Below are 27,340 nucleotides of genomic sequence, written 5' to 3'. Positions count from 1 at the left end.
TGGCGATAGGTATGATGTTGATTCATTATTTCCCAGAAGCGGGCGTGCGACGATATAACGACATTTCGACGGTCATCGTCGTCATCAATATGAATCCATTGTCCATCTGGATGGAGCAGATCCGCATAATTTCTATTTTCCTGTTATTCCTTCCCTTGGATTTCTTTTTATTTCTCATGAATTTATTGCGTGATATATTAAATATATGTCCAAGTATTCCTTTTCCGCACGCGGCAATAAATGTATGTGATCGCAGTATTAATGAAATATAAATTAGAAACGAGAGGAAAACAGATTAACGTAGTATAAACGCAAGATCTAGGCGTGATAAAAACAAATACTTTGATCAACAACGAGGCGTGGCAAGTAAGTAGGCTTGCAATCTCTGCACGATCAATTAAACTATGAAAAACAAACTATTTTTAATCTCGTGGCTCTCTTTCATGGAAAATTACGAGAGTTATACAACAATTTGAAAATCTCATATTTTGACTTGAAAAGCTTTAATGTAAATTATATAAATGGAGTATTAATATTTAAAAATAGATTTAACATAACATAATCTTTACCAAATATAATTAATTCCATTTCTATTCTATATCTAGCGTAAAAAAAAAGAAGCAATAGGTGGAGCAAAGTAGTAACGTCCTGTCATTGTCAGACAATCCAAACGACTTTACCAGTAGTTACCGATCGTTATTAAACGGACGATGTTTCTAAAGCTCATTTTACATTTATTTTATTTGTATAAATTTAAATGATATCTTATTTCTTCGAAAGTCTGTTATGGTTTACAACTTTTTGTACTATTTTATTTTATTTAAAACATTTTTTTCGTGCTGTGTGTCTTAATGTAAGTATATATATCGTACATTTCGTTATATATATATATATTATTAATACTTTAATGTTTATTTGTATTTTGATTCTTCAGTTCTTTTGCGTACTGCTGATAAAATAATATAATTAAAATAATTAAAAAATTTGACAATAAAATTAGAAAAACGTTATAAAATTCTGAATTCCTAATTATAGACCATTCAAAATGGTTAACATTCAACTCATTTGGTGATTAAACAACTTCACTTTTTGTTGACCAATGATATTATCACGAAATGTTCGTATCTCACATTCAGTCACGATAAAAGAAATCGAGTAAAAATCGAGCGTGTAAAATTGCGTCGCCGTGGAAATTCTTGACTCATCGTATCTAATCCATTATTACATGTCGCAGTACGCGGAATTATCGCTCGATAGCACGCGAAATATTCAGGGAATTGCCGTCAGTATTTTGACGTGATACAATCAGTTGTTGGCCGCGCGAGTCGCACGAGGTAAAAGACCACTAGACGTCCACCTTCCACATTCGAGGTGACTCGTTCTCGCCGGCACGAGGAAAATGTCAAGGCTCCATTCCCGGAGCGAGATGCTCTTCTCCTTTGATGCGCAAACATCCGTGTATTTTGTCTCTTTTTCGTGAGTCCAAACAACAGAGTAGTCAAGAGAGAAAAGGTTCTTTTTTTTTAATTTAATTACACAAAAAAGGAATTTCCCCTCTAGAAACAAAAATTCATAGAAGTGAAACGTACAGTAGAAATATGATTCTGATAATTATAACGAACAAACCGTCAGTCATGTTACAAAGATTAGAATTTGATTTTATTAAAATCAAACGACTCGCATAATTCTTTCGCTGCGTAAAAAAGGTGTTCCGGATCGCAACGAAAGTGCCATGTTAGGCACGAATTACGTATTCATGTCGCGGCCTCATTGAATCATAATAACACACATCGGCCGCAATTCTTTATGTAAATCATATTTACGCACAAATATACGCAATTACCGTTGAAGTGTATAGTCATAGTGTATGAATCATGCAAAAAAGCGCAGGACGCGCCGCATAAACGTGCGTCTAAATGCGACGCGCGTTACCGCGCTGCTCTTTATTGGATATAAAAAAAAAAGACGAGCCGCGGCGAGTGCGCCATCCTCCCGTTTCGCGGAGATGGACAAGGCTGGTTGCGGATGACATTTATCTCTCTTTGTCCTGACATTCAAACCCGAGCTAGCGGAGAGCCTCTGGGCTTCCAGGACGTCGTAAACGGGTGAGGTGCCCGCTGCAAAAGTTATAAACAGGAAAAGAAAGGACGATATTTAGGAAATCGCGGCTTTCGCGTGTCGAGCTTTCTCTCAAAATAACATCTAATTTACGTGTCTGAAGGCGACTATCGTCAGAATTCGATTTTCAAGTCAAAATTCCATGTATGGCGCATTTAATTCCGTGTTTGCGGCGCGTTCACGCGTTGCATTCCAAGTCGACGCGAAATGCAGAATGAATGAATCGCCCCAACGTGTGTCGGCTTTTCGGCTGCGGCGAACGTCTCACACACACTCACACATACCTCACGGACGGTCCTTTTACCTCGAGAGAAGAGAAGATGCGATTTCCATCGGCGGACGAAGAACACACGCGGCCATCCTCTCCCGCTCTCTCGTCCGCGCGCGAAGATGATAAAAGCACGTCGGGCGGCGGCGGCGAGTCGTAGTCTTCCGTTCGGGATCGGGCCAGAAGGAACGTGAGGGATTTCAACGAACGACGTGAGAGACCACCAGGATGGCCTCGCGACCGATCCTCGTCCGTCTGCTGATCGCCTGCGGCGTCCTCGCCGCGACGACGTGTGAGTAAGAGTTTACCCCGCGGTGTTCTCCTCTTATCCGCGCGTTCGAGAAAGTGAAGAAACGGACAAGTCGGAAGGACCGTCGCATGCCGTGCTGTTTCCAGAAGCAGTGATGTGAGCTTCCCGAACGTTACAAGTGTGCGACGTTCTCTTGATTCTTGCGCGCATGGCCCCAAAAAAATCCCCTCGTGACATTCTCCATCATTTCCAAGCGCGACATAAATTTTGGACGTCAGTTCTTCTTCCTTTTGCCCGCTGATAATCGATCGTATCAAAAATATTCACGCGACACTTCGATTTAAACAGATCACGGTAAGAGAAAGGAAGGGTCAGAGCAGTTGATCTTTACATAACAAAAAGCATACGTAAGATTTTTGTACCGAGTTTAATTAACGCAAATTAGTTTCTAATAAACATCAAGATATTTGATTTGTAAATGATCGATTTAACTTAAGACGATTTATCAGACGCAGAATTCTACAGATTAAATTTCTATAGATTTGACATCTTACAAATGGAAATGCTAAGCAAAGGAATACCACGTGGTTTTCAATGTGTCGGTATTACGTAACATTATGTAATATTACGCAAGTAATTACGGTACGTAATACAGGGAGCTTAGCAAGGCCAGCTGAACTCCGGGACGCTTAGGAAATTTGTGTACATCCAATTTTATAAATGCAACGCGTCCTGAATAGCACAGCTCGCTGTCATATCACTATACGTATGCCGAGTCACGAGCGCATCGCGTGTGATTTGTATGCGATGCGCTCGCACGCTGTCGGGGAAATAAATTTTTAAGCTTAAAAACTTAGACGCGCGTGAATATTAAGCTTCCGCTATCGCATGCATCCGTATAGTTAGTTACTCGTAATGGCCTATACGCTAAGAGGATCCTAAAGTCAATCACCAATATTTATAATTAAAAATATTTTTAAATTGATTTTACAGAATTCCAAATCCTTTTAAATATCAAAATTTACACAGAAATGAAGACAGCAAAAGACAATCCATCTCAATATAAAGAACTTTTCTTAATTTTTAAGTGTTAAAATTAAAAAACAATTTTTTATTGACGCAAAATCACTTATTACTCTCTTCATTTTTCTGCGAACATTACGTAAAAAAATTTTCAATTCTATAAAGCCGAATCAAAGATATTTTTTTATGAAAGAGTATTTTGAAACTGTTTTGCTTTAATTTTGGGGAGAATTTTAATCTTACTTTCAATTGTACGATATTATTTGCATACGTTGTCCCTAGGGGTGTATGGTTTTACTTTGTAAATATATATCGTAAATGTATGTTAATTAAATGTAAAGTAACAGCAATTTTCGACTGTAACGTTCTAAAATAATTCTTTTTCGTTTTTTATATAAATTCGATCATTCTCTCTTACATTTTTGTTCGCTTCAATTCTATAAAAGACTTTTACAATTCTATAAAGCTAATTAAAATATTAGTCTAAATCAGGGAATCGGACGTTATAATTTAAAAGAGGAAGGGATGTTTTTGGGACTCCTTCGTTTTTGTTTCGAGAATAGCATGACGATTAAATGCACGGCGCGCATTTCAGTGTCTCTTAACCGCAGAAAGCGGTTCTTTCGACCTTCGAACAGAAGAGGGGACTCGCTGATAGGCCGGGATTAATGCTCGTCGGCCTAACGACGGATAATCGAGTTTGTAATCAGCAAAACTTTCCCTCTCATTGTTTACACGTATTACCTTGCGCAATTCCGCGAAAATGTTTTTGGAAAACCTCTCCGGAAATAAGAGCTGTCGATTTTCGAGCGCAGAATCATTGCCGTTGTCCTTCGGTGTTTCAACGTTTTCAAAGCTGACACCGGGTTTTTTTGGGGCCTCGCTCGATATCGGTTTTTGTCTCATTAATATTTGAGAAAGGATCGCATCGAAGAAAGTTTCTCGCACGATTTACTCTTGTTTGCAGCGCGATTATTTCTCACCTGTTTCTAGAAAAATTTGTTGGATTTCGTTTTGTCTCTTGATTAAGCGTCCTCATCAGGCCGCTGGCTGCGAATTGGTTACACGCGTTGCGTAAGCGATGCGCAGGTAACGTTAATGTATGCAGTATCTCTATAGAGGTCGAGTGATCGCCGAACTTTCGCCGTCGCGCGACGATAATCACGTACGTTGCGTTAACGCGACACACTGATACTCTCTGGACGGACTCGTTTGACGAGTTTCATGCGCAATATTAAATTAAAATCAGTGTCTCGGAATCGGCTTCCATTCCTCGAATTTTTGGTAGAAAAAGGCTCCCTTTATGCGCACAACACTTTACGCCCGCGCACGATCGTTCGATGAAAATATCTCGATTATTTGTGTTAAGCAACTGACAAGCTAATTTACTTTATACAATCTAATTTATGCTAATTGCTGGACATCTAAAACGCGAATATCTGCGCAATATACAATAAAAAAAAATGTACTTGAGCCAAGAATTTATTATAAGACAATTTATCGCTACCATTACAGCGCTCACTCAAAACAGCAGATTCTCGAATCAGCTGTTTGACAATCAGCTGAATCGCGGTCAATTCTCGCAACAGTACTCGCCGAAACGTGGCTCGTCTCCGTCGTGTCCGGAAAGAAACGGCCGCTACCCGATGCAGAATCAGTGCGACGGGTACATCGAGTGCATCGACGGGATCGCCGAGGAGAAGCTGTGTCCGGAGGGGTTGTTTTTCAATCCTGAAGCACGCTTCAATTATCCCTGCGGATATCCAATTGACATAGACTGCACGGGCAGGCCGAACTTGCGTGAGTCCTTTTTGCGATTATTATTAATTTTTATATTACAAATATATTTTGTCATCTCGAAAACTCTGAAGACAAAGATCTTAAATTGTTCGATTACTTTTTCATTATTTCAAAAATACGTACAATACATCTTTATAATAATTGTAATAAAGTTTTTTTGCGTTTATCTGAAGTTATTTAAAAAAATCTATATAACAAAAATGAAGAATTAATTGCATCGAAGCGCGATTGAATGGCGAAACATTGTCATTCAATTTTTTTTTTTTTTTCAGAGCCGGCAGCCCCGACCAACGATTGCCCCCATCAATACGGCTACTTCAAGATTGGCGATCATCAAAACTGCGGCCAATTCATGAACTGCGTGGACGGCAGGGGCTACGTGTTTGATTGTCCGGAGGGTCTGGCCTTCAATGCGCAGACCTATCGATGCGATTGGCCGGATCAGGTGCCGGATTGCGACGCCGAGACTTTCCTCGGCTTCCGTTGTCCGGAGGTGAAAAGCGGTTTCTTCTTGAATAACGAGATTAAGTTCTACCGTAGCCCCGCCGACTGCCACCATTTTTACATCTGCGTGAACGGCCGTCCGAGACTGCAGAATTGCGGCATCGGAAATGCCTTCAACGAGCTCATCGATGCCTGCGATGCCGCGGAAAATGTCACCGGCTGGTGAGTAATATTTTAAAAAACGTTCTTTATTTTTTGCAGAATGTACTTCTTTTATATATTATCGTTATATTGTTACAAATATACTTAAAAAAGTATCTCGAAAATATTTAAATAAGAAATAACTCATGAAAAATGAGAAATACTTTTTAATTATATAATAAATGAATTTGCTAATTATCACACACTTCAGGTATATTGTCTTTTTCTCGATATTACTTAATTTAAAAAATAAGAAAATATATTTAATTTAATTTAACTTTCTCTTTTAAGCGAACACGAAGCAATAGCGAGGACCACCCCATCATACCAACAGGCGAGGCTTTTTTAAATTCTGATACAGAATGAAACATAGATTGATAGCACAGTTCTGAAGTAATAGCGATCGGGAATTTCAGGAAGTTTCTGATATGCGGTATGACATATTTTCGACATGACAAAATTGCGTGGATGCAAATAATAATCCGCACAATGATAAAAATGCATTATGCTGGTAAGAAAAAAATAAAATTTCAATTGCCATATGTGCGTTCGATGCCATAATGTATATACTATTACTTAGAGTATATGTTTAATGTAAAACAACTGTAAAAAAAAACTTTTAATAAATAAAAGTGTAAAAATAAATATCTATCTCCAATGCTTTGCTGACGATTGTTTTTACAATTACAGCGATTACCAGTTTACTCGAGTAAATTTTATCCAATAATCAAATAAATGTGTTAACAAATTTGTTAAAAGTTTTTTTTAACGCAGAAAATTCTTATCAAAATTTTTTTTGCTAAATTTCCACGTAGCGGAACTTTAACGAAGCATTTAACAACTGCAGGTAAGAGTAAACTTGCATTTCGATCAATATTATTGCTCAACTTCATCAAAAGGTATCATTTCAAGACACATTTAGCAACTGTAGATAGTATGTCATAAGACTGGTAATTATTGTATTAGGTTGAATAATACATATATGTATTAATAAGAATTTTATATTTTTTAATTATCTATATATATATATATATATATATATATATATATGTATATAGGTAATAAAACAATATTTATATTACGCATTGTAAGAACAATAATATTAGTAAAATCACTTTAAGTATATTATTATATATTTTTTTGTGAGATTATTAATATGTGTGATTCCTATATAAACATCTTAAAAATTTGAAATTTTCGAATAATTTAAATTCAAATCATAGAGATTGAAATCAGAATCGAATCGAATTGGTTGAGATTTCATTCGTATTCGAATAGTTCGCACATTTCTAAGAGATAGCTTTAGGCAGAATAAATATATCACATGTGCATACAGAACATACAATTATTATTGACATAGTACAGTTGCTTAAAAAATATATAATAGATTTGGACATGCGTGTGTGTACACGCGCGTTGAAACGTGTACGCGCGACGTATATACACACACGCGGGAAATTATTATTAATAACGAGTTACCGGTTCATTTGGCGGCACGCGCGAGAATTTCCTATAGATTCTATCTAAACTAAATCTCTAAAGATGTACTCGAAGTGAGTTTGCAAAAAAAAAAATACATCTACACTTTGTCTACTGACTTAAAGACGCGCGCTCGTTTCCGCTCGTAATTGAAGCGCGCTAATTAGTAGTAGTAGGAAATTAAGAGCCTTTACAAGAGGTAAACGCGAATCGTCCGACCGGCATTACGTTCGGATGTGTCGCGAACGGAATGCGTGTAATAGAATATACGAATTATGCAAACTGTAAGCCGACGGTCTCTTCACCTTCGGCTTTCTCACATGTCGTTGCAACGCATCCGTTAAGTCGACTACACGTCTTGCAAGCTTCTTTACTTCGAGATATCTACATCATTTACCAAAGCTACCTTCGTATCTAAACGTTTGAGCAATTACATCTGATTGCACTTTTGATACCGCGACGTGAATTAATTCGACGAGTGCGATAAACGATGCGATTGTCTATGTGCATGCGATATTCAGTTCGACATACTCCAGTATGTACACGACAATATTAATATTATTTAAATCTGTAAAAAATATAATTTCATAGGACGCTTTATCAAAAATACCTTATACGAAATTCTAGGAAAGACTTCTCTATCAAAAATATTTTTACCACGCGCTGACGTGAGTGTAGTGAGTACAGTCGTAGATACTTTATTAAAAATATATATTCGACTTTATCTCAACAACAAATTGCTTCATTTTTTCTTCAGCTGATTCACAGACTGCTGATTTCGTTATCGCGCTGCGTACGAGCAGGGGACGCCAAGAGCACGCGGATAAACCACAGTTCCTTCGGCAATGTATTCGGCAACGTTCAGAAATTTAGCGCTTCGCGCTTCCGAACCATTCGTTCGACTGTCTTTACTTAATGTCTCTCGCGCCAACACATATTCTCGAGGATAACGTAGGAACCGATTACTTCGTTCTCTTAATTAAATGCTAGTGACAAACGCGACTTCTTTTCCTCGGGTGCACGAGACGCCACGCCGACGCGACGATGTGCCTCCTCGCTTCCCTCTCCGAGCCGACGATTGCGAGTCGATCGGAGATCGCATTGACTTTAATAAGTGTGAATCCAGCGCGAGGCGCTATGGCAATGGGCTTAGGAGAAGGAGGAAGCCCTCTTTCTTCTAACGGAATATTCTGCTGCATTAAAAAAAAAAAAAAGAAAGGAAAAAATATAAATACGCTAAAGAGTCCTAGAGGATTCACGAATTATCAAAATCAAATCGGAATCGAGGAAACACGGGATTCGGAGAAAACGAAATGGCGGAGGCTTTCACCACGAGCGGTTCCGACACTTCCGATTGCGCACTTCGTGACGACAGCTCTGCGTCAGCTCGTCGAACGCCGTGCCCTCCTCGCACACGAACCGGAAGTCCAGCACCTGTCGCGAAGTGAAACCGGGTGAGCAGTAGTGAAACAATCGGCAGTCCCTGAAATCGCCGTAGAAGCGATACATCTCTTTCTCAAGGCAATTGAAGCTCGGATGCTTCCGCGACTTCACGGGCTTCCGGCCGCTCGACCTGAGGATCGCGGCCTCCATAGACGCGACGGGATCGGCGTCGTCCGCCTTGGGCAGGATGGTTGTCAAGATCGAGACCGACGTCGCGCGTTCCGGAATCGTAGGCGCAACCGAGGGGACCGAGGACGAGATTTCCTGCTGATAGACTCTGGAGGTGGAAGCTGTCGTTGCGGTAGTCTCCGCTACTTCGTGGTACTTCTCCGTACTTGACGTGATCTCAGCGTACTCGGACGACTTTTCGGACGGCAACGTCGTCGTCGTCGAAACGCTCGTCACGAGAACGGCCTCTGTCGTTTCCTGCGGTTTGGAGTCCAACTCCGTTGTTCGTTCGGCGGAAGACGCGGGAGCGGACAGTGTGGACACGGGATAAGAAGTGAAAGTGGTCTTCGTGGTTCCCGTATCAGCGTCCTTCGAGGAGTTGGCTGGAGTACTCTGCTCGGACGAGCTCGGAAGTTGATCCTCCCTGTTATCCTCCGTCTGAGCGTTCCTCGTGGAAGGATCGAGGGACACATGTTCGTTCGCTTCCGTCAGTTTGCTCTCGAGGCCGTTCTCCTCGTTTCTGCTGGACTCCGCTGTCTCCGTAGCCGCTGTCGAAGTTGTCGCTGCCATCGTCGTCGTCGTCGTCGTCGCTGCTGTCGTAGTCGTCGCTGCCGTCGTCGTTTCTGCCGTCGCCATTACCATCGTTACAGGCTCCATCGTCATTTCCAGATTTTCCGTGTTCAATTTTTCTGTAGTAGTAGTAGTAGTAGTAGTAACAATAGTAGTAGTAGTAGTAGCTGCGGTGGTAGAAACAGGTTTTCGCGATAAAACGAGCTTCCTGATGACCGGCTTCGGCGCCAGTTCGTTATAAGTTTTAAATGGTTTTGCTGGCTTCGGGTTGAACAGACCAACTCTCGGCTTGATCACGACCGGATTCGGAGTCGTCGTAGGAGGACTGTAAGCGTAAATCCTCCTGTTCCCGGTGGGCTTGAAGAGTTTCGGTGGCGTGGAGGCACGAGGAGTCGTAGTTATCGGCCGACGGATGATGGTGCTCTTCGGGGTGGTGATGGTGGTGCTTGTCGCAATTGTCGCGTTCAATGCCGATGTGATCGACGCCGTCGTGGCCGATGCCGTTGCGGTCGACGCAGTCGTCGTGCTCAACAACGGTGTCGTGGTCACTGCTGTCGTCGACGAAATTGTAGTTAAAGTCCCAACTTCCCGGAGGTCAACCTTTGTGACACCCGTCGTTGCATACTCCGTCTGCGTTTCCGTCTCGGTACTGTCATCGATCCGTTGCGTCTCCACGTTCCCCGTACGATCGGGATCTTTCGCATCTTCCCTCTCCTCGTTTTTATTCTCCTCCTCGGAGTCGTTCGAGAGCGTCGTGGTGGCTTTCGTACCCCTGTAATTCTCCGGCTCGTAATTGTCGTCGACGTAATCGTGCGCGTCGTTATCGTCGGACGCAGAAGTCTCCGCGGACGTCTCCTCCGTCGCCTCCTCCGTCGCGTCTCCTCTGTCGTCCGACAGCGGTAGCTCGTCCGTGAATTTCAGTACACCCTCGGTACTGCCCTCGGCTTCCTCGGTCGAAGCCGCGAAGTCCTCCTGCGAATCGGTGTATTCCTCGGAAGTCGTGTAATCCGCGAGCGTGGTGGAATCCTCGGTACTCTCCGGCCCCCCGTAATCCTCTTGACTACTGCCCGCGGACAATTCCGTTGTATCTGTCGTATACTCGTTCGAATTCTCTTCGGAATTTATCTCCTCGCCGCTGAACGTCGATGAGGTTGGACTCTCTTCGTCCGAAACATCAGTGCTCGATCTCTTGCTTGCGTCCTCGTAAGACGATTCTTCTTGCTCCGAGTTGTCCTCGCGAGAACTCGTAATCTCGGTTTCTTCCTCGTTGGTAGTAGTACTCGTAGTATCACCTTCATCGTCGTTCGGAGTCTCATACTCCTTGGAAGAGGATTCCTCATCGGCAGATTTTTTCTCTTCGTAGACGCGCGTTGTGATCTCCGTCGTTTCCGCTTCTTCCGTGCTTCGCGGATTCTCGGTGAGGGTCGTGCTTTCCTCGCCAATACTCTGCGTGTTAGATTTCGTTTCACGTTTCTCTGCGAAGTCTTCCTTTGTTTTGTCGGTGCGTAGATCCGAACTTCTCATGCGATCCTCCACAATCTTAAGATCGAATGATCGCTCCAATTCCTTGTTCTTGCTGGCGTCACGACTCTTGTTGTCCTCCAAGTTGTTTGAGTACGTCGTGTCGTGTTGACCGATCGCCCTCGTATCAACTTCTTTGGAAGTTTGTGATTCCGACTCTCCGAAAATGTCGCTGTCAACTTGGTCCGCAACTGTCGTCTCAAAAGGTGCGACGGATGGAGTCACGGTTGTAGTAGCAAAAGTAGGAGTAGTAACATCAACAGCAGTAACAATAGTAGTAGTGTCAACAGTATTAGTTGTAGAAGTCGTTCTTTCCGTGTCTTCCTTCTGCTGAATTGCTTCCGTCACTTCGACGACATTTTTCGTTTTTTGCTGCCTTATTCTAGAAGATATACGTTTTCTCGAAGATCTCAAACGAGAAACCTTTCTTCTCGGGCCAGATTTTCGTTCTCCGCTTTGCTTGGTACCGTTTCGCTTCACCGTTGTCTCGCGCGGAACTATCTGTTGTCTACTCTCGTCGACAGAATCCGATCCCGATTCATTTTTTATTAAGTGTCCCGCGATTTGTCCCCTGTGCGCAACTTTCCCATCGATCTCCGATGCGTCGTGCGTGCCAGAATTCGTTTCCTCGATGGGTCCTTCGGGCTTCGCGAACGTGGTTTCCTCCTTGAAATCATTGTCGAGTATTATTACGTCTATAATGTCTCCCCGAGATTCATTTTTCTGCGAGCGAGCAGTTGTAGATTCAGTGTAAATCTCAAGTTCTAATTCTGACGTGTGCTTGGCATACTTGTCCCTATTAAGCGATTTTTCGGTATTAACTTTGACATTTAGAGACTTCTTTGAATCTTCTTCCTTATCTTCATCTTTATTTTTATTCAAATCCAAGTGTTTTGCGGCTTCTGTTTTCAAATCATCTAAGTAGTCTGCTTTTTTTATCGCATTGTATTCCACTTGCTTTACAGATGTCGTCTCGAAAGTATCATTATTTATCTCAACACGTTCGGTATTATTTTTAATTTCTTCATCAGTATCGTTACGAGGGATATTTTCGTTCGCTTCATCACTAAATAAAATGTCTCTAAATTTCATCAGACTCTCCTTAATGTCTCGAAAATCTTCAACGTTAATCTGGGTACGTGCGCTTTCTCTGGCTATCGCGTCATCTTCATTTCCACATGGCTCGTTCTTCTGTGTCACTTTGGCACCTTCATCTTGCCGACTGTCCACTCCGTAAACGAGGTGATAGGACTGCTCGAGCGATCGTTTCCCGCGCGAGACTCTCATCTTCTCCATCGCGTCCTGGCGACTTTTGCGAATTTTCGGGACGTCGCGGTAAAAGGGATCGAAGGACTCGTCGCCCTCCTTGTAGTCGTCGTAGCTGGCCGGTATAGTCGGCAGCGGCAGTGTCACCAGCTGCGTGGTGTTCAGGGGTCTGCCGGATTCGTCGCTCACGCTCGCTTTCGCCGTGACGATCACCCGGGACTGCGAGGGTAGCAAGGGCGACGGATTCTGCACGATTCTCTGGATGTCCGGCGGCGGTAGGTTTATAGTGATCTGATGGGATTTAAGCTGCGGCGATATGTGAATATGTTGAGTGACGTGAGTAACCGACGACTGCGAGGGCTTCGGCGAGGGCCTCGGCGTCGGATAGAACGATCGGACAGTCGTGGTCGGGGTCGGCAGGAAATTGCCCGATATTCTCTGTTGTTGCTGCTGCGACGTTTGGCTTGTCTTCGTCTGCACCGTTCGGGACGGCTCTTGCTGGTTTGGCACCGGAGATATTGTCAGCTTAGAAATCTAATAGATAAAGAAAGGTAAGTGAAAGATTTGAATAACATTTACATTAAAGTTGCTTGGATTTAAGGAGATTTTCCAATCTTTTCACATAACCACTGCTATTCTCACAAAATACTTTTAAGTAACGCGTTATCGTTTTTATTGCTTAAATTTAGTTCATTAATTTATTATGCTAAGAAATTTCTTCGTTGAATGATATAAATAAATAAAAATTATATAACTTAATTTTTTTTTTTACCAATTATCAAAATAATTTACTTTAGTTATCTTTAGCTGTGCTATTTTTATTATTAAGAAATTTTATGCCGTTAAATATGAAACCTTGCGCATACTTTGCCCTTATTCGCCGACTGTATTGCCTCCAGCGTCCTTATATCCTGCTCCTGATTGCCGTCGTCGCGATAGTCGGTGGTCTCGCGCGGATTGTTGCTGTGGACGGTAAACTGCTCGGTGGTGCTCGCGATCCCGTGATTGTGAAATATCGGGTTGATCAGGGCGGCCGGGCCGCCGTTCGCATTGCCGTTGAGCAGCGTCTGTATCGTCGCGGGGGATGTCGCGCCGCGGAACAGCGGCGTCACGGTGGACGGCGGCTCGCTGTGGAGGATCTGCGGTGGCGGACCTACCGTCGAGCTATACCTGATCTGATGGACCTGCGACGGGGGCGGGGGCGACGGCGTGGCACTCGTCGTCGAGCTCACGGCACCCTGGCTGCTGAACAGCTGATAGGATGTGGCCTGGTTGTTGCCCGTGCGCTCGCCGCTGCCTCCGCCGCCGCTGTGGAAGATGTACTGGTGATGGTAGCCGCCGTTCTTGTCGTCGTACAACGACTTGGACTGGCTGGTGTGCACCTGCGGGAACGGCGGCTGCGGCTGATAGTGCTGCGGATAGCCGGCCGGATGCTGATAGGAGCCGCTCGCGGCCGTGGTGGACGGTTTGCTGGGCCGGGACGTGGTGGTGCTGGTCGTGCTAGTAGTAACGGGCCGCGCCGAGGTGGTTCGCAACTGGTGTTCCTCTACCGGATCGATCGTCAGATCGTCCTCGTCCTCCCCGTTCTCGCCGTGCAAGCTGCGAGCAAGAAACGCAGGAGAACGGATGTATTAAGGGGATGCCAAAGTTGTCCCGTTTTACAGATCAATGTGATTATTCCAATTCACCGATCTTTTAAATGCCTTTACAGAATTACAAATACTTTTCCACAATTAAAGTGCAGACAGTACCACAATGCATACGTAACAATTTTATATAAAAAACAAAAAAAATTATAAATTTATAATTTTTTGTTTGATCTCCCTTAGGGGGATGTTAGATTGATAGTCAAACTTGATCGATTGGAATCGATAATGTAGAATATGTAATTAACAGGATTTTGTGTTTCTTGTCGTAGTAATACATATACTTTAATTCTGGTAACTGGACTTTATATCAAGAATGAAAAAATATCCAAATATGTAAAAAAACAAAAAAAAATACGTACAAATTCCCGTTACAAAAGTTATTGCTTAATTGGTAAAACAAACTGTCTCCCCTTAAAAGACATGTGTTAGGATAGGACGTTTTTCTTGATTATAGAGTTTTTGTATTAAGTTTACGAAACTATTAACAAATGTTACACCGGATAAATACTACGTATCGCTATTCGGTTAATTTATTAGGCTGCGATTCCGATACGACAGATCGACGAGAGTATCTTCATCCGTCTTTGCTGTCTCTGGCGAGCACGTCGCGTTCAAATTCTTGGGGAGAAAATCGTGGTCGCGCATTAGCGCGAATACTCCAGGATATCGCATTCCCGAGCGCGTCAGCGACTTGCGAGATAACCGCCCCGAGGTAACCGACCGTTAATCGTCGGACAACGCTGACGGATGATAATAACGTGTAAGGTGCAAGAGACGCGCGAGCGAGGCGAGGTCGGAGGGTCAGTCCTCCTCCCCGAGGGTGGTAAGATGAGCGGCGCGGGAAACGAGATTTACTGTCGGCCGAAAATAGAAGTCGTCTCGTTTCTCTCGGCGACTTCGCCGGCTCGCTCGTCGAACGGCGTATAAATTTCGCCCGTCGTGACAGTTAATCGTTATAATTTTCATCTGCATACACCCAGCGGCCGTGTAGAGGAGGGGGAGGGGGAAGGGAGGACACCGACATTCCTGGGGTAAAGAGTCGTTGAAATATTTATGGGTATATGTACGTGCGTGCGTGCGTACCTTTTACGTTTTGCACGACGGCTCTGAGGCACTAAGGTCTCCGAGTCTGCTGCACGCAAAATACGCACGCATCGTAGCGAACCGTAAAGCGAGGCGAGATCCGGAGGTAGGCAGGTAGGGTACATACGAGCTTGGAAACGCGAGCCCGCGAGATACCGCGCCGTTTTGTTTTCGCCGTGCGGACATTACGCGATCATATTTCCGAGAGCGTTGCCTTGAACATTGCGCAAACGGAACGAAGCCGGAAAAAAATGTGGCAATCCGCGAAATGCCAGCGAGAATTTCTGAAATGCGGCGATTTGATATTACCTCGTGTACGGGGTGTCCCGCGACGTTCGTTTCAGCGATCTTTTGGTGAGAATCTTCTCAACAAAAATTGACTTGAAATTGGGACTCCGTTCTTATGTCCCGGAAACTTTATCATTACGTCCAAGTTGGATTTTTTAAACACAAATTGAAGAAACAAATTTCATAAAACCTCTTAATTTTTTCATTCACATTCTACGGACTTCCGCTACCGATGAGTTCTATTCGATATTGTCTTTATTTATATTTACACGAAATTTCATGCGCGGAACGTAAATTACGTCGAACAGAAAAGGTATGCCCGGTATGTCTTCGGCCCTTACGAAACGTAAAAGTGAACGTCCGAGTTTGCACGTGAATTGCACGGCCGTATTCGACACCTTGTATATGACCGGCGAGGCAATCAGAGTGTGCAACAACTTCTTTTCATTCGTTAGCCAGTTTCTGCTCGCGGCGATTTGCATCGATGCGAAACCGGAAAATAGATTAGCGAGACCCGACTCGCCGTGTCATTAATGAAATTTCCAGAAGGTGGAAATTATCATTAACCCTTTGACAACCTATTTTCTTACGCCCATTAAACCACCGTGTTAATCGCTACCTTCTGTCTGCAGAAAGAAAACTGGATTACGATCGCGTTAGTAGATACAAAAAGGTAAGACGCCATTCGCGTCCCTACACTGAGAAAAGTGCCCTGATTGAATCGATGAAATGTATTTGGTGGAGTTCACGTTCTTGTAAGACTAAACAGAATTTCTAGTTATCACTAGACACAGAAAAAAATGTTTATTCTATTGCCAAGAAAAGCTATTACCCAATTGACATTTTTTCCCTTCTAATAAGTAACCGTTATCTTCAATAAAAAATATTGCCCTGATAATAGTTTTAAAACACTGATTCTAAATAAACTTATTATCATTAACAAGAAATTTTGATAGATTTAACTGAAAAGAATTGATTACATCATCTAGCAATTCCTACAATAATTCCGATTCGTTCGTTTTCCAACAGACATACTATGGTCGAGTCTAGCAGAATCCTAAATTATGCAAATTAGATTACTTTTCCCAGCGTAGAATTACCTGAGCGTCACAGCGTTGTTGCCGTAGAGCTCCAGATTCAAATTGTAGAATCGCTCGCTCTTGCTGCAGTCGACCTCGTCAACCCTCTCGCAGACTCTGGTCTCCTGGTCGAAGACGGTCCCGTTCAGACAGAGGAACTTTATGTCCATAATCTCGTCTGAAACCAAGTCTCACGGTGAAGAAGAGGGTCATTATTCGGGGATGCTCATGGGGCAGCGAGGTAGCGCAATAATTCCGTCTTCGCGCAGACGCTTCTCGCATATTTCGGAGGATACTTGCGCTCCACTCTCCGAAATTCCCGAGGAAGCCTGTTACACGCGTCTACCTCGATCCGATATAGTCCATAAAGTCTTGATTTTAACACGGGCGATTATGCAAATTGTTTTATATGTCAAGCGTTCGCGGCGAAGAAATCGGAGCCTGGTCGTTCGGGCATCCGGGATCGAGGGCCGGCGATTTGTCAGACGCGAATCCGGATTAAAGTTGAAATTAGAAGCGGTTAATTAACAGCGGCGCGAGCCTATTTAGGATCGGCACGTAAGTAGATCGTTTCGAAACGATCGAAGGCTGCCCATCGAAGGTTTTGTAATCGCTCGCGGGAGATCGCTCACGGCGAGAATGTCACGGTCGTCGAAGAACGTTTACTGACCTAAGTCGAGAGTCTAGCTTTGACTAGTCGCGAGGAATCGGCCTCCTCGTCTCGCGCGAATTCGATATGCAGAATATAATTCAATTTAATTCGTTAATTAGAATTTTCATTCGTGACTATTCTCTCGGGGGAAAAAAAAAATCAATTGAATAAAAAGCAATAAATATTGCTCTTATCATCGATCTGTTTGAAAGAATGAATCTTAATTAGCTTGCAATTTAATTAATGTCACATTAATATCATATGGGACGGCACAATTTTCAGTATGATTGAATTAACTTTCTCATTACACAATGTAATTGACTTTTTATCACTTACAATATATTATATGTTAATTTATCATTACTAAGATTTATTTCAATTAAAAAATAGTAGATACGTATTGAATTTGATTTGAAGCAACGTAATTTGTTTAAATTTGTCACGTCTCACGGTTTATTAAACAAATCTGGCGAGAATCAAGTCTTCTTAAAATTTTCTCTTGCGTTTTACGTCAGTACTTGGGAATTCCGCCTTCATAATGCAGAACTACCTTTCTGGCCGATGGTGCAGACGTGAAACATTTGACAGCCCGCCTCGACGTCCGCGTAGTATCCGCCGATCACCTTTCCTTGACACGAGAAATTCGTCTCCGGCAGGTTGTCAAAGTCCAGATACTTAAAATCAGAAATCGGCGCTTCAATGAAAAGAAAGTTCAGCTGCTCATTATATATTTGTTTAAAAAGCGTATTAATGTTTTCTATTAAATTTTCAATCAACTTTAGACACTTACGCCAGGTTCCCCCGCGCTGCATAACAAACGGCCATGACGAAAGTCGAGTATCGACACGAAAACTAAAAAAGAAGAAAAAATAAAGGAAGTAAAAAAACAGGAATTACATTTCGAATCGAATAAAATAAATAAAACAATGAAAAAAGTCTGCGGGATTAAAATGTAACTTGCGTCATTTCTATCGTCACATCTATACGGAGAAAATTTTATATCCAAAATCACTATGTACAAAAGTAGTCATGGACTATGGGAAGAAATTTCAAAAAATTATAAGTAGTGTAAATATATTATGTTTATGATATAATTTTGTAGTAAAAATGACTATAGTAAATAGTATTTTCCGTAGTAATTTTTATTATAAAATTTTCTCTTGTATCAAACAAATTCCAATTCACTGATAACTTTAAAAAAATTAAATACATTCTTAAAATTTTCTATAAAAAAAAATAACGTAATTATTCCTTCATTATTAGAAAAGTGTTTCCTTGACTTTCGCTCATACGCACGTATTTTTCAAATCGTGCATTCGACAGATACGTCGATGGGATAACGGAAGTTATCATCGCCGAAAGTTGGAAGGAAGAACAAAAAGAACATTTCTGCGGTCGCCACCAACTCATTCGGCGCATTCGGAGAGCCGTGTAATTTACGCGGAGATAATTTATGCGGTTTCACAATCGGGCCCGGGGTCCCCGGTGGACCCCGTTGCACCAGTTGCAGCTATAATTATGCACAACTATCGTCACGCACCGACGATAGGTTAATGCACCAAAGTGCTCCATAAATTCGAGTTTGCCAGTTCGATCTGCTACCGTTAATAAATACAACATAATTCGGCGTAACCGCGGTGTTACATAAACGCGGACAGAATGAAATGTCACTGAGCCAATCAGGGAGATTTAGAGAGCCGTTAGGATAAATGTTAATGAAATGAATCTAGAATTGGCACGAGAGCGTACGAAAGAAGAGGGTTGAAGAAATGGAAAATTATTCATACTTAAACGCATATTTTGCGCCTGTCAGGACGAGATGTATCTCTTGCCTCACCGAACGAAAGGCGCTTCGTGAAAAATCGGAAGGTACGATACGAAAAAGTAATGAGATATTGGAGTAGGCAACTTTCACCTCGCTTATCTAACACGTGCCAGACAGGTGTTAATTGTTACCGTCAGATTAAATTATATTCTTCGCTCCGGCTCCGTCTCGCGGTGGTTCGCGGCGGCATGCCGTAGCCCTCTGGGATTATATTCAAATTGCCAGGATCCATACTTTTTGCCGATAAAGATTTATGTAACGCGGTTGTAATTGATTTACAGTTTATCGTTTCAATGACCCGTCGACATGTTGAGATCTAATATTACAAACACGTATATATGAGCTTACATTTTTATATTCATTTATTAAGTCATACATCATACGTTCTGATAAATTGTATAAATTTTATTGTGTAATTGTATTTTATTTTTACAATGAAATTAAATGTTCAGCGATTGAATGTTAAACATCTAATATTCAAACGGCTCTATAAGCTCGCACATTTAAAATATTTAAATTCTTAAAATACCATTAGCATTCTTAGGCTTATTAATGATACGGCAATTAGTCTATTAATTACACTTCCGGCTGAGCACTTTTAGCGCTCCTTCGTGCAATTTGATTTTAGTCTCGCTATAAAACTAAATTTCAGTGCAATTAAATGCCAAACATTTAATGTATAAGCAGCTTTATAAGCCTGTACCTTTAAATCCTTAAAATACCGTCGACATTCTCGTGTTTATTGATGACATGGCAATTAGTCTATTAATTAAATTTCCGGCTTTTAGCGTCCGCTTTCATCCGTTGCATACCGCAGTTTGACCGTGAAGTGCCACCTTGCTAGCAATCGCACCTGCCCAACAATGTCGATCACGTTAACTCACAGCCGTTTCTGTAAAATGCGCGCCGAGGCTCTATCTCGAGACCTACGGACAACTTTTAATTCGCAACGCTCAAAGCCAAACGGGCCTTTCACCGCGTGTACACGTTCCACGTGTTCTCCTAGAGCGCAAGACCGCTCGCTCTCGATATATATAATTATGTAATTCCGATAAAAAGGCGAAGGAATAAACGAGAGAAAGAGAGAAAGAGAAAAAAGAGAGAGAGAGAGAGAGAGAGAGAGAGAACACGTCGAAACGACGTGGCGCAAGTCGGCGCGAAACAAAAAGCGGCGGCACGTCAGATACGCCCGTCATCGTTTTGGACGTTTCGCCGATTATTTTTTTTACATACGCTGACCTTTCGTCCGAAATGACACGGCCCGGCCGCGACGTCATGCGACGTTAGTTTCCATCAGTTTCACCGCGGGCGACGTTGTTATTAATGCTACGTAACTTTCTCGAGGTGAAAGAATATCCATCTTCATCGATTTCGTTCGGGGATACGAAAACAGATGCGGCAGATATTAAACATGACCACAATCATCTTTTGATATTATATCGATAATTAATTATTCAAAGAGAATTACCTTCATAAACAAGCTCTTTCAATTTTTACTTCACATAAACGCTCCCTTTTTGGCAGAAAAGTTAAAACAAAAAACAAAAAAAAAAAACAGTTAAAAAACTGAGTTCAAGTTACGTTAAGATTAAATTAACTCAAAGTAAAGGTTAATTTTGAAAAACATTATTTATATTAAATTAAAGTTAGATTACCAACACAATATAATATCGATGATCAAATATGTATGTTTGACGTTTTACCATATTTGTAAATTAATAAAAAATATTGTCTTTATGCAAGAATAACTACTTAAAATTAAAAATTAAATCGTTTAAATTAACTGAATTAATTTAAAAGTTACTAAGTTCATTAACTTTCAACTTTTTAATTAATTAACCTACTACCCAACCTTGCCAAAAAGTTAAACGTTCAGAAAAGAATTTCTCATCTTTAAACCGGTCATTCAATAAATGTGATAATTTATTCTGATCTAACTTTCTATCTAACAGATGTGCCGAGTAGTTTGGGTGCTTCATAGTTTCACGTCCATGAACTTGAGCAGCGATACTAAACTGCATGCAAATAATACGTGTTATAAAAGAAGGCGAAATACGATTAGGAAGGTGCGAAAGGGCTGTATGGGTCGGTGGAGCCACGTGAGCGCGTCTCGCGTACGAGTGGGTAAAAAGGGAAAGGAGGAAGAAATGGAAAGCGCGATCGTGGCATACGTCAGGATTCCGCGGTAGAAACCGAAATTTCATAAATAATTCCTCGCATACCGCGCTCGGCCGACTGTGACGAAGTTCCTTGAAACTCCTCGGCGTTCCTCTCTTGACTTTGTTCCGCGCTGATCCAGTTGCGGGACCATGGACTTTTGCCTTTATTAATCGCGGACGATTCGGTATCCCATTTTTCGCCACATGAAGCATTTCGTGGAGATTCCTCCCTTGCTCTATCCCGCATTCGAAACGCGATTCTCCAAGTTGAAATCGTTACGAGCACGTGGTTTCGTAATCGCGTTGTCGGGGAACATACGCGGGGTGTCAATTTAATGATTTATTTGAAAGAATTATGACAGAATCCGGAAGGAAAGAGACGTCGCAACCAATATTTCGATACTTTATTTACATCTCTTTTAACCTGTAAGAATCGCGGTTTGAAGTTACAAACAGTCCAGAGTTGCGAATGAACATTCATTCTATACGCGTGGGCACGTTAATCCGGCTTCAGAGTGTCAGATGTGACAGTCAAAGTAATTTGTTATGATTCATGTATGCAACACGTTATTTGCTGCATTAATTATCTACTTACTTACTTCCTCCGTCTCCTGACTCTCAACTAATTTATAACTTACATATTTTATTACAAAAGCCACTTTTTTTATTTTGTTTCCGCTGCTTTCTTTTTAGCCAAATTTTTCATTGTTTTCTTCTTTGCAGCTGGTTTCGGAGTCAAAACTCATTACCAAAATTTGTTGTTAGCCTAGTTTTAACTTCTATAAAATTTGGCTGGTTTGTACAATAAAAAAAAACATCCCCAAGTCGAAAAAAGATTCCGGCGAAAATTCGTTTAACGTTTCGAGGTCTAGGACCGACGGGACCCTCGCGATTTTCCCGGAGGTGCAAGATATCGTTGCCTCATCGGCGAACCCGGAATTCGCGGAACGTGCATTTTCGAATTCCTTCGCGCGCGGACGGGTGAAAAAATTGCAGACCCCTGCGACATGTTTATTCCGCGCCGTCTCGATCGTCGCGGTCGTTAATCATCGTCGCGATTATTTCCTGATATCGCGTCGCGCATGCACCTCTCCGGCCGGGGGAGCACGTGTCCGACGCATCATCACACGCGTTACTGCGCACGGCGCGGCGTAATGATCAATCCCTAACTTTCGTTTGTCGCAATTTTCGCTTAATGACGCGCTCGTGGGAGAGAGAGAGAGAGAGAGAGAGAGAGAGAGAGAGAGAGACGCGAGAGATTCCGCGTGTCGTGCTTTGCGTGTACGTATACTACACGCGTAACGGTCCAGATGTACACGATCGCCTCTCTTCGCGTCGCGACCGCAGAGGCGTATCCGAAGAAGAAGCCGTAGAAGCCGGTGATATAATCCCTTAACGCGTAACACCTGTGTGAATCCCGTGACATTTAGAGCTGCCAGCTCCGGCCGATCCGTCGGTCGTCTTCGCGCGCGCGCGCGCGATCTCCGATTTCGTCGATAAATTATCTCTTTTCCTCTCGGTATCGTCCTAGGTATCGTCCTGCTAAGCCCGCCTGTCCGCAGCATCCCGAACTCAATGAGTGGACCATTTCATAAGCGTGCGCGCGCGCGCGCGCGCGCGTTGTGAAAGCGTGCGGATCCTCCCACGCGGACGTCCTCGGCACGAGGCAAGATACTATCGATCTTTATGACGCTTTATTGCCGAGCGATCAGAAAGACTTACGTATAATTGGGTAATCTGTTAATTAGGCGAGATAGCGATCGTTCGAGAGTCCCGAAGACAAACGGTCGTTGGAAAAGCGGCGAGGGGGAGTTAAGTATGGGAGCGCGTCTCTTCCTTCTTCTGGTGAAAGAACGTTTTAACGTTCAACTACTATAATCTTCTCGTGAGATTTATCCTGAAAATTATAGTAATCGTGGGACAACAATGTGTCAAAAAATTCCGTATAACTTTCTCTGAAATCTATTATTAATATCCGTTACACGGTAAAATGTAAAATATGTTTGATATTATTTTTATTAAAATATCTTATTAATAAATTTCTCGATAATTTTGAGACGTGTTAAACAGTTTATGATTTTTTGTCGTTTTGAATAGATTAAATATAAGTAGCGAAAGATAATACCTTGTAAATTTTACAATGCAGCATTTTCAATTTGATTTAATTGCCGGTGATAATTCACGCTGAACAAACTAGCAAGTCGCGAAATGGCTTAATTAATATCGGTAATCGAATCGGCGAGAAATCGAAAGTAAGCGGGTAATTCGGACAATCGTTCAAAATGAAAATCGTGGTTCGATCGCGTATTGGGAAACGGTACCGCGATCGACGAGCGGACCAAACGAGCGTACCGAGGAGGAACGGCGCTTTTGTTCGCATCGATGAGTCCACGGGGACGGCAAATGGCGATTTACACTCTCTCGTTCGACCATACACGACTAATTAACTGTTAATCGCGTTAGTCCGCGAGCGAGTCCGACGATGAGAGATTCATTTCAACCCGCAGGCTTCCGCGATCCTCGAGGCAGGATAAATAATTAATTTCGCTCCCCGTCCTTTCGCGAATATTAATTGCACCTGGATGGAAACAAATCACGGATTTGCTCGGCGGCGAGCGTTGCCCAATCGGCCTTGTATACGTTAGTTTATAGGCCGTTCGCGTAAATGTTAATTGAAGTCAAAGCTCCCTTTTTTTAAACTTCTTCCACGCTTGGAGGGAGATGAAGAGGCACTTCGACTTCATCTAACTGGCGTTTCGCATGTGGACGCGCGGCCTTGCGGGAAGGAAACGATCGAATCTTACAAAGACTCGCGTGTAGACGCGGCAAAGGTAACCCGTCGCAAATTGCCCGTTTCCATTACAGTTAACAGCGACGGGCTTTTATTTTGTATCCTTTGCATAATGAAATTTTGATAGTTTTAATTTGCATTTACGTCTCTCGTCTCTTCGATTTCGCAATCGGCTCTGCCACGCTACAACTTTGTACATACTTTGCTCTCCGAATCCTCCCCCCCCCCATCCTCGCATTCCCTCTCTCTCTGTCTCTCTCTCTCTCTTTCTCTTTCTAGAACGAAGACGTCTCAAACTCCGATTATCGCAATCTAACCGTCACTACCATTACCGCGATATTACCGTTACAGTAGCGTCGCTACGACGGCGTTACTCCATCAGGCAGGAGTATTGCTCAATCGCCCCTCCGGCGGCTCATCTCGGGGAGCCAGTTTCCCCATCCTCCCCCTCGCGATCTCACGGCTGCACCATATACTTTTTACCCGCGCGAAACCCATTCTTTACGCTAATTACTGTGATCGAGAGCGAGAAGAAAATCAAATTATTGCCGGCGCGTCGAGATGCCGCGTCAATTACACGCGGCGGCGGCTATCCTGGTTCTCTTTTTATTCACGCTGTACCAGCGCAATATCGCTGTAACCTCTCGATATTACACGGGTATGATCAAGACACCTGCAAGTGGACGCCAGCTGATGTAGCCTGACTAATTAGCACCTCGCTATGATTAGTCTTAAGCATTCGGCCATCCTCGATCGTGCCGATCACGTTCCGCTCGAAATTATTGCATCATGATTCATTCAATAATATGTACTTGCAGCTTTATACATAAAGTATCCGTTTATATTATATTTCTTCGATTAAGTTAAAAACCGAGAAAAACAAGATGATGAATACACCAGCAATTTACAGAATTTTAAATAATGATAGTTGCATCTTAATTAAATAGAAAGCATAAGAATATTTATTTAATAATATATGCGTTTCAAACTTTTCACTGGTCCTGACGTAATTAATAATTAAAATTAGAGTCATCGGAACAAATAAATTATTAGGAAGAATTAGATAACAAATATTAAAATAACGAGAACTTTAAATATTATAAAACATTATTTGATAGTCATTAATAATTTATTCATTTAAATAAATTTTAAATATTAATTATGTTTAATATTTATTATACTGAAGAAAAACAAAATTCAAAATATATATTTTAATTATTAAATATTCTCGTTCTTTCCATCTAATTGAGACTCAATGTAGTTATGTTTTATCATCCTGTAAATTGTTGTATTGACCATTTTCTTACTTTGTTCGCTCTTGCCCATAGTTAGCTTATTGATTAAGCAATTAATTTTTGTACGCCAAGGAAAATTTTGTCGCCGAGGAAAGTTTTTTCTAAGCTCACAGATCGTTTGGCCATAATCTGCTCTCTCAGGTCATGGAAACGCGACAGACGATGTGTGAGCGCGTATCTGAGCGTCTTACGCGGATGGCACGTAACGAGGAAGAGCCGCGCGATACGTCTCCCACAATTTTACTATGGCCCGACAGGGCACGCCGGTGCGCATTGCGGAATCGCGTAAGAAGAGTACCTTTCACCTTCCGCGAGCTCGCATAGATCGTCTTTATGTCGATACGTCGGCGATTACCGGCGTAATTTACGACGTCCGCGGGTACTCGACGAGCATCGACGCACAAAAACAGATGTTCCCCCGTGTACACGGCGGTGAACTCCGATTGTCGAAGTTAATTAAACACCGATCGAATTCCTTGGGAGATTTACGTTAGACTTATCTTAAGATATACACATCGAGATTTACCTTGATTGAGTGAAATAGCGTTCTGCGATTTTGTCACCGAAATATTTTCTCGTCGAGAAAATTACAAACTCTCTAGAAGTTTTTGTAACCTTAATTTATTAGCATTTAATCATTTTTGAAGAATATCACAAAATACTCAATATGAATACAATTAAAGGGTTTCCTATAAAAACCAAATAAGTTAAAAAAATCAGATTTTCAGGGAACTAAAAACTATTTATCTTCATGCGCAAAAACCATTTGTTGAATAAATACAATAATAATTTTTCGCTAAACTTATAATAGTATAAGAGACATAAGAATGAACAAAGTTTAAGAATTAACAAGTTAATAAGTTTTGATTAATATTTTTATGACTTATCTAAAAGAAAAAAAAGAAAATACCTTTTAATTCTTGTTCAGTTTAAATTGAGGAAATTTATACTTACTCTATAAATATAATACTCTATAAATACCTGTTTTTATATTTTTATTTCCTGTTTTTTTGATTGGTTCTTGTCAGATTATAATTGTTTACAATAATTACATTACTGATAGAGAATGATTTATCACCATAATTTAAATTTGAAAAAATGGAACATTGTAGAAAATCTTTTAATTAAATTATGATTTTTGTTACACAGATAATTCATATTTTTAACTGATAAATCGCATTCTCTGATTTGACGTAATTTTGTTACGCCGAATCTCGGCATTAGTGTGGAACTGTTCGGCTACCTGTGCACGTTGCGATATTACGTCAATTCCATCGGTGATCCGCGATCCGCGCGATGAGCATAATCCATCACGAGAAAGTACTCTGAAAAACTAATCCGGGAAATCGGCCGATCGCAACGCGCGGATGCTACTTGAATAATTATACGCTAGAACAGCTAGTATTTACCGTGGATGAATGATCTTCCTGAAAATGATCGCCATTCGACGTGCATAATTCCGAAACACTCCAGATTTGAAAGATTATGAACATTTAGCTCGTAATACAGTAATACTTCATTTAGCTTTGTGTTCTAAATTTAGCTAAATTAGCTAAAGAAAGCGCAAGTTTTCATTAAAAATACAACATCCATGAAATATTTTGTTTAAATTAAATTAAAAATAATTTTGAAATGAAAATGCAATACATGTAACATTTTATAACGTTCTTTAGAAAATTATACTTATCTATATAAATAAAAATGTAAATGTTTGTTCGTCATCTAAGATCTCCGTAAGTTTTTCACTGATTGCTTAGAAATTTTGACACAACATTGCATGGTAAAGATAGGGAGAGACGGGGAGAGACGGGGAGAGACGGGGAGAGACCGGGAGAGACCGGGAGAGACCGGAAGAGACCGGGAGAGACGGGGAGAGACCGGGAGAGACGGGGAGAGACGGGTGAAACTGGGAGAGGTAAAGAATGTTTCTATTGTGTTTAAATTAAGGTAATAAGAAAAATAAAGATG

At 41.8% G+C, this 27,340-nt stretch overlaps 2 protein-coding genes across 8 annotated transcripts in view; one reads left to right on the top strand and one right to left on the bottom strand.

The window, feature by feature from the left end:
- The first annotated feature begins 2,523 nt into the window (after positions 1-2,523).
- On the top strand, positions 2,524-6,749 carry LOC105838788 (protein obstructor-E). Its single transcript, XM_012684595.2, has 4 exons — positions 2,524-2,678; positions 5,175-5,459; positions 5,732-6,125; positions 6,396-6,749. The coding sequence occupies exons 1-4, from the start codon at positions 2,615-2,617 to the stop codon at positions 6,451-6,453; spliced, it is 801 nt and encodes a 266-aa protein (XP_012540049.1). The 5' UTR covers positions 2,524-2,614; the 3' UTR covers positions 6,454-6,749.
- A 682-nt stretch (positions 6,750-7,431) lies between these two features.
- The window catches only part of LOC105838780 (serine-rich adhesin for platelets), a 71,741-nt gene continuing 51,832 nt past the window's right edge, over positions 7,432-27,340 (bottom strand). For 6 of the 7 annotated variants that reach the window (XM_036292256.1, XM_036292259.1, XM_036292258.1 and 3 more), the window contains 5 exons: positions 18,093-18,154; positions 17,853-17,976; positions 16,672-16,828; positions 13,418-14,150; positions 7,432-13,085 (listed from right to left, as the gene is read on the bottom strand). In XM_036292256.1, the coding sequence (XP_036148149.1) occupies positions 8,910-13,085; positions 13,418-14,150; positions 16,672-16,828; positions 17,853-17,976; positions 18,093-18,154 (5,252 nt within the window). In that variant the 3' untranslated portion in view covers positions 7,432-8,909. Of the gene's footprint in view, positions 13,086-13,417; positions 14,151-16,671; positions 16,829-17,852; positions 18,155-27,340 lie in introns of all 7 variants that reach the window. The other variant, XM_036292254.1, reaches the window with a different exon arrangement.

The sequence above is a fragment of the Monomorium pharaonis genome, chromosome 9, assembly GCF_013373865.1.
Source record: "Monomorium pharaonis isolate MP-MQ-018 chromosome 9, ASM1337386v2, whole genome shotgun sequence".
Taxonomy (NCBI): domain Eukaryota; kingdom Metazoa; phylum Arthropoda; class Insecta; order Hymenoptera; family Formicidae; genus Monomorium; species Monomorium pharaonis.
Note: the sequence above shows the minus strand (reverse complement) of the source record. Positions and strands in the feature narration are given on the sequence as shown.